At 39.8% G+C, this 7,927-nt stretch overlaps 1 protein-coding gene across 1 annotated transcript; it reads left to right on the top strand.

Moving 5' to 3' along the window:
• The first annotated feature begins 749 nt into the window (after positions 1–749).
• LOC145218862 (uncharacterized) lies at positions 750–7,240 on the top strand. Its single transcript, XM_080086258.1, has one exon. The coding sequence runs from the start codon at positions 1,849–1,851 to the stop codon at positions 3,370–3,372; it is 1,524 nt and encodes a 507-aa protein (XP_079942384.1). The 5' UTR covers positions 750–1,848; the 3' UTR covers positions 3,373–7,240.
• The last annotated feature ends 687 nt before the right edge of the window (positions 7,241–7,927 follow it).

Here is a 7,927-nt window from a genome sequence, read left to right as displayed (position 1 = left end):
AACTGGCCATGTAAAAGTCGCAATTAAAGCGCATGAGCGTAAGGAAAACCTGCCGACGGGCTGCAGCAGCTCGGCAATTCAGCAGTTTTCGCTGCTTTTGCCCCGTACTTTACCATACTGGCCACGATGGAAGCGACCCCGATAGTTTTCGATCCTTTTCTTGCCTTCTTACACCAAGTAACTCACGTGGTAGCGCAAATCCAAGCTTGTACGGGCGGTTGGTAACCGCCTGTTACCTCAAAACGGCATTCTATTTGAATAAGGTAAGCATCATACTCCTCGGAGTAACTTTTTTCCACTTAATCATCAAAGCAAATAGGTTCCCGGGTGCTTCGGGCCGTTTGTTTCTTTGTTTATTTATTATATGTCATGTTGTTGGGCCTTAAACAACGTCGAAGGGGGCGCCAACGAGGCTCCCCGTGGTGCAGTAGCTGAACTACAGCGCACAGCTGCGCGGGCTGGACGGCTAATTAGCATACGTAATTACGTCATCAGCAGACACGCCGGAGCCGACCCGGCAATTAACGGCTGGCTGCACACACCTGCGTACCTGAACTGGCCATGTAAAAGTCGCAATTAAAGCGCATGAGCGTAAGGAAAACCTGCCGACGGGCTGCAGCAGCTCGGCAATTCAGCAGTTTTCGCTGCTTTTGCCCCGTACTTTACCATACTGGCCACGATGGAAGCGACCCCGATAGTTTTCGATCCTTTTCTTGCCTTCTTACACCAAGTAACTCACGTGGTAGCGCAAATCCAAGCTTGTACGGGCGGTTGGTAACCGCCTGTTACCTCAAAACGGCATTCTATTTGAATAAGGCAAGCATCTGTCTACCTGTTCAAAAGAAAGAAAGAAAGAAAACAAAAAAGCAAAAGAAAAAAAAAAGAGACAAAGGTAACCCTTGCACGTTTTTGGTGTGTTTTAACTGTTTCACGTGTTTTTCTTTTGTGTGCACGTTTTGACCTGTGCTGCGAGCTAGGCAGTTTGTTTATTTAGAACCTTTTTGTCAGTCAGCTAGCGGAACCTTTTTTTTTTGGGCGCTTAGGCGCCCCTAGTGTTTTTACTTCTTTCCACCCTTCTCTTTCGGTAAACCAATAAACGCTAGTTCTCTCCTCTTTTAGCCTTTTTTTTTCCTAAGTAAAACGTAACTCGCCTTCTAAAGGCCTCTACCCGGTTAACGACCCCTAGTGTTTTATCTCTGCCCTTTTAACTGCCTTTTTTTTCTGTGGCCCTTTTAACTTTGCCCCTAAGGCCCTTACGCCCTCTAGTGTTTTAACCTTTTTTCTTACGTAACTTTTGCCCTTAAGGCCCTTTGGTTTTTTTTGTAATTTTTTGGTCTCTTCCTGCTCTCTGGCGCCACCCCCCTGACCCCGCCCTCCTGACAAGGAGCGGCGCCAGCGGGTTTGCGTCACAGAGCCCTTTTTTCCTTTGTGTTGTCCTTTTTTTGTGAGGTCAAGCCCCACTGATTGCCTGCCGGCTATCGCTGGGACTTCCCCTCCCCCTAGGCAATCAAGAGTTGTTTGATTGTCTTTGTCCTTTGTTTTTTTTTCGTACGGTTGATTTTTGACTTTCGGGGATTCCCCCTTCCTGTAAGGGAATTCCCCTATTTTGATACCTCGCTTTCGCGCGCCCGACGCCAGCTCTCAAAAACCGGTACTTCCCCAAACGCGATACTCACAACATAGAAATCACCAACTTTTAACTTTTTCAAACTCTACCCCTTTTAACGAAAACAGGCCGCACCCTTGTCGACCAGCCTTAAATAAATTCAAATAACCCCCGAGTCATCGGTATTTCCTTTTTTTATTTTTTGTTTCCATTTTACAAATTTTTCACGTAACAAAAAAAAAATGCCGCAAGAATACTGCGACGAATATCGATCACTACACATTCAGGTCGTCAGTGAAGAATGGATACCCTTTGACATTTTTATGTTAGTTTTCGAACCGGGCAACCCTTTAGAAAAATATAAAGAAGCGTTGGTTGCATGCAGATCAATTAACAGAAAAAGCTCACTTTTCAAAATAACCTTCGCCGAAAAGAACACTGGAGACATCGCAAGACTTCATAAAGAACTTAAAAACTCTGTCAGATGGACTGACCGAGCCGAGTCGATAATTCTTCAAAGCTTTTTACCTCCAAAACCACTTACCAGACTCACACTTTTCCCAGTTCCAATAGAATTTAAACGTAAACATTTCGAATCAGCAGCAAGAAATATGGATTGGGGCCACTACAACAAGCATACCTTTTTAACATACAGAAAATACCCAAATATCTTCAATAGTTATGTGCATCTGTTCTTGGAAGAGGTAGTTTTAGAAAACATCCCGATACAAGTTAAAATGTTTGGCCACGACGTACAAATTGCAAAGCCAGGGGAGTCTTTCGGACCCGCATGCAGCACCTGCAAAGAGCGTGGGCACTGGACTTCCCAGTGCCCTCGACGTTTCACTTGCAGACTCTGCTATGAATCTGGACATACACAGAAATTCTGCCCACTCAACTCGCCCATAGAATCATCATCACCAGGCCCATCTTCTTCAGACGATGAAACCGTAAACCGCTACAATAAAGATTTTCCAAAACTACCGAAAAACCAAAAAAAATCCACACCAAAGGACACTTTAGACAATAGGCAAAAACCAGAAGACCTTACAAACATTGTCATCCAAGAAGAACGAAAACAGAGAAAAAAAGAAAAATTCGACGAAAATATAACTCTCGACAAAAGCCTAGGACTGGATCCATCACCGTCAACTACATTACAAGGCATTCCCGAAGCACCAGAACCCCCTCCAGACAAAGAAAATAAAAAGGTCCAAAACAAAGAACCGGAACCCACTCAAAAAAAACCACAGAACGACCCCTCCCCAACTATTCTCATCGACGAAGACGAGGATTCGGCCAAAAAACTTCATCCCAAACAAATCCAGTTTCATTCATCCTCTTCTCTTTCCAACTACGGCACCCCTATCTCACCAGAAAATAAAGATCAAAAAGCAAAAACCGGACAAGAAGTAACAAAAACAACAACTGAAACCCAGAATAAACCATCTACGGACAAATCCGCACCAGAAATAATACCTCCACCCTCAATCTTTTCAACATCATCATCGGAACCTCAATCCACACCTGAGTCTGACAAGCAAGTAGAAAAAGCTGGTACGAGCAAAGGAAAAAATGGTAGCACACTATCAAAAACTGGACAAACCAAACCATTATCCTCCTCGGCACCATTTACCCCACATAAGGACAGAAGTCAAGCAAACAAGAGAAGAAACACAAGTTCAGACAAAAAGAAAAAGAAGAAGAAAGCAAAGACAAAAGGAACTCCCCACCCCAATAAATCGCATTCACGCTCTTGGCATTAAACGTAAACGGACTTGAGTCGAACTTAAAAAACGTATCTAATTTTCTCGCAACCGATGACTCTGACTCGGACATAATTCTAATACAAGAAGTACATTTAATTGACCAAAACATTTTTACAAATTGGGCCCAAAAACAAAATTTAGACTTTTACTTTAACTCCAATTGGAAACATGAAGCCCAAAATGTACCCAAAAATAAATTTGACGGCACCCTCATTCTTGTTAAAAAATCTTTCTCCAACAATTTGGATATTAAGCATGAAATTGTGGTAGACCAACGCATTCATAAGATTAGCTTCTCTACAAATTCCCAATTTTATGAAATAATCAACATTTATCTCCCATCCGGTGCACAAAACATCAAAAATAGAATTGACCTTTTTAAAGCAATTTTCGCAAATACCAATCAAAACCACTGTAAAATATTAGCCGGCGATTTCAATTTTGTTGAAAGTAAATTTGACACAATCAACCCAAATTTTAGATTAGAAAAGGATGCAAAATTATGGACGCAATTATGTAGACAACATGGATTTATAGACTGTTTCCGCTTTAAATACCCAACGAAAAAAATCTTCACACGAATAACCGCACGCGTCTCAACAAGAATAGACAGATTTTACTGCAATATCCAAATGCTACATCAACTAAATTCGGCCAAACACACCAACTATCCATACTCCGACCACAATTTCTCACCCAACATCTCGATAATTTTAAACAAGCCAAAACGATGGGGAAAACCCCTGTGGAAACTTAACTTGTCCCTCTTAGAAAACCAAGAATACACCGACTTAATAAATAACCTAATACTCGACTTTGAAAACGAAAAAGACCGCTTCTCTAACCCGTTTGATTGGTGGGAAAACCTAAAAAAGAAAATACGCAAAAAATCGATCTCGTTCGCAATTAATTTGAAACGAAACGAAAAATTAGAAAACCAAAAAATACAACGAGACTTTGAAGACCTCATGGCAATCTTATCCCCCACGAACCTGGATGCCAACTTAAAAATTTTAGAACTCCAGAAAAAAATAAAAAGCAACGCTGAAAAACTTTTATACGGCGCAAAAATACGAGCAAGAATTAAAGATTATTGCAACGATGAAAAACCGGACAAATCCTTTTTCAGTACCGAAGTTGTTAAACAAGAAAAAGCAAGCATTCGCCTACTTAAAATTAATGGACAAGAAGTTACCGACCCCGAAGTAATTTTGCAAAACGTACACCTCTTCTACTCTAATCTCTGGCAAAAAATTAACGACACCACCGATACGGCCCAAAATTTCTTTCTATCGAATCTAAAAAACTACCCCGATCAACCATTAGATGCCCCAATCTCACTCAAAGAATTAGAAATAACCAAAAACGCCATGAACAAAAACTCATCCCCTGGAAACGACGGAATCCCCATCGAAGTCTATTCACATTTTTGGCAAAATCTTAAGCAACATTTAATTGAACTAATTTACAATATTTATTTGGCAAAACAGCTCCCTCCCTCATTAAAAAACGCAGTCGTCAAACTAATCCCCAAAAAGAGCGACAAAACTTTAATAAAAAACTGGCGTCCAATATCCCTTCTAAACGCGGACTATAAATTAATTAGCAAAACAATCGCCCGACGTCTTCAAAATGAACTTAACGATAAATTATCACCGGAACAAAAATGCGGATTAGATAAACGATATATCCAACACATACATTATAATATAAAAGCAGCAATAGACCTGAGCAAAGAAAAACAAAATCCTTTAGCCCTTATTATGCTAGATATTGAGAAAGCTTTCGACACCGTGGACCACAAATTCATGCTTAAAGTATTAAAATCTCTAAATATAAATGAATACACTCGCACCTGGATCCAAATTTTGTATACGAATATTAATAGTAAAATAAATGTAAATGGCAAATTAACTGATGAAATCAAAATAAATAGAGGAGTTCGACAAGGGTGTGGCCTGTCTATGCTCCTTTATGTGGCTGTGGCAGACACGCTAATTCGTGCAACAAATATAAACCATCAAATCAACGGAATCAAATTTGGCAAGACCGAAATTAAATTACAACAATATGCTGACGACACAACCTTTCTCATATCAAATAAACAATCGGTTCTCGAAATTTTTAAACTTATGGACTTATATCGTAAAGCCAGCGGTCAAGCAATTAACCAAAGCAAAACAGAAATTATTGGCATATCACAAAATTTACGCGACGAATTAAACTTTGTATACCCCGACTTCACAAAAACCAGCGCCAAAATACTAGGACTCCACTGCACAAACAATCATTTCGACCCATATTTAAATTGGAATCCAATTCTCCAACAAACCAAACACATTACATCCATTTTTTCGGCCCGCAAATTATCAATTTTCGGAAAAATATCCATAATTAACACGTTAATTTACCCAAAAATCCTATTCACTGCAAGAGTTATAAATCCCCAGCCAAAACATATCAAAGAAATGAAAACCGCAATATTCAAATTTTTCTGGTACCCCAAAAAAATTGAACAAACCAAACGAAACAAATTAATAGCTCCATATGATAAAGGCGGAATCAAATTCCCGGACTTAGAAACGAAACTCAATGCATTAAAATTAGAAAAACTACGCGACCTGTTAACAACCCCAAAACCAAACGAATTGTGGCAAATCTGGGCAATTTACAATTTAGGCACAAAACTTAAACTGATCAACCCAGCTTTATTTAATAATTCCAGACCCAACGCGTTTACACCAAATAGAGAGTGGCAACATATCTACAACCTCTACTTAAATTTACTTGAATACAACAACGATTTCGAATGGAAAAAATCAAAACTTCGGCACTTTTACTTCGAATTAGTTAAATCAATAGACATAGACACCACTCCAGCACACCTCGCAGATTTCAACTGGAGAAGTGCCTTGTTCCGTTCTAAAGGATCAAGGCACTTCTTCAACAACCAAGAAAGACAATACGCATATTTCGCGATCCAAAAATCGTACAAATGGGGAGACTTTTATAGAAAACATAATTTAAATATAATGCCCAATCGTAAAATTCGGAAAACGCGCTGCAAATTTTGCCGCAATAAAAATGATAACATCACGCACCTTCTAATTGAATGCCCAACCACAAATTTAATAACTAACTTCCTACGCGACCTGGTCCAAAATAATTACAACTTTAATTTTGATCCCAATAACGATCTAAAACTCTATAATCACTTTGATTCGGACATCCCGCTAATTGTTATTAAAGCAACAGCAATCTGGCGTAAAACAATAATCAAACAAAAACAAAAGCTCGACTTTCTAAATTCGTATGCCGAAAATCCACCCGCCTTCGCAAAAAAATTAGCAGAAAAAATTTACGCATCCCTGAAAAATGAACTTGAAATTTTTACGAAACAACTTGGCGAACAAACAATTGAATTAAAATTTGGAATAAATACTGATCAATAAAACAAACAAACAGCCACATAAAGGAGAAAAAAATACACGTATCTGTTTTGTACTATTTGTACTTGAATATTATACTCGCACAACATGTAATAAACTTTTTTTTGTGTATGATTTTTATATTTTCTGTTCTCTACTGCCAGCTCGCGGCGTTTACTTTATGTACTTTTGAGTTTGCAAGGGTTACCCGTTTTTTATATTATGATATGTTTTCTATGTTTTGTTTGGTTATTTATTTTTTGTTTGGTTGCATATAGTTTTTCCTTTATATAGGAAGGAGACGGCATTACCTACCGTTTTTTTTGCGGTCGGTCGTCACTGGTTGAGGCGGGGCGGGGCCTCTACATAATTGAGAAAAAAAAAAAAAAAAAAAAAAAAAAAAAAAAAAAAAAAAAAAAAAAAAAAAAAAAAAAAGAGTAACTTTTTTCCACTTAATCATCAAAGCAAATAGGTTCCCGGGTGCTTCGGGCCGTTTGTTTCTTTGTTTATTTATTATATGTCATGTTGTTGGGCCTTAAACAACGTCGAAGGGGGCGCCAACGAGGCTCCCCGTGGTGCAGTAGCTGAACTACAGCGCACAGCTGCGCGGGCTGGACGGCTAATTAGCATACGTAATTACGTCATCAGCAGACACGCCGGAGCCGACCCGGCAATTAACGGCTGGCTGCACACACCTGCGTACCTGAACTGGCCATGTAAAAGTCGCAATTAAAGCGCATGAGCGTAAGGAAAACCTGCCGACGGGCTGCAGCAGCTCGGCAATTCAGCAGTTTTCGCTGCTTTTGCCCCGTACTTTACCATACTGGCCACGATGGAAGCGACCCCGATAGTTTTCGATCCTTTTCTTGCCTTCTTACACCAAGTAACTCACGTGGTAGCGCAAATCCAAGCTTGTACGGGCGGTTGGTAACCGCCTGTTACCTCAAAACGGCATTCTATTTGAATAAGGTAAGCATCATACTCCTCGGAGTAACTTTTTTCCACTTAATCATCAAAGCAAATAGGTTCCCGGGTGCTTCGGGCCGTTTGTTTCTTTGTTTATTTATTATATGTCATGTTGTTGGGCCTTAAACAACGTCGAAGGGGGCGCCAACGAGGCTCCC

The sequence above is a fragment of the Phallusia mammillata genome, chromosome 3 (assembly GCF_965637545.1).
Source record: "Phallusia mammillata chromosome 3, kaPhaMamm4.hap1.1, whole genome shotgun sequence".
Classification (NCBI taxonomy): domain Eukaryota; kingdom Metazoa; phylum Chordata; class Ascidiacea; order Phlebobranchia; family Ascidiidae; genus Phallusia; species Phallusia mammillata.
The sequence above is the reverse complement of the archived record's forward strand: the minus strand, read 5'-3'. Positions and strand labels throughout refer to the sequence as shown.

Bases quoted from the DNA above. Each gene is read 5' to 3' on its own strand.
- LOC145218862 (XM_080086258.1), top strand. From the start codon at position 1,849: ATGCCGCAAGAATACTGCGACGAATATCGATCACTACACATTCAGGTC.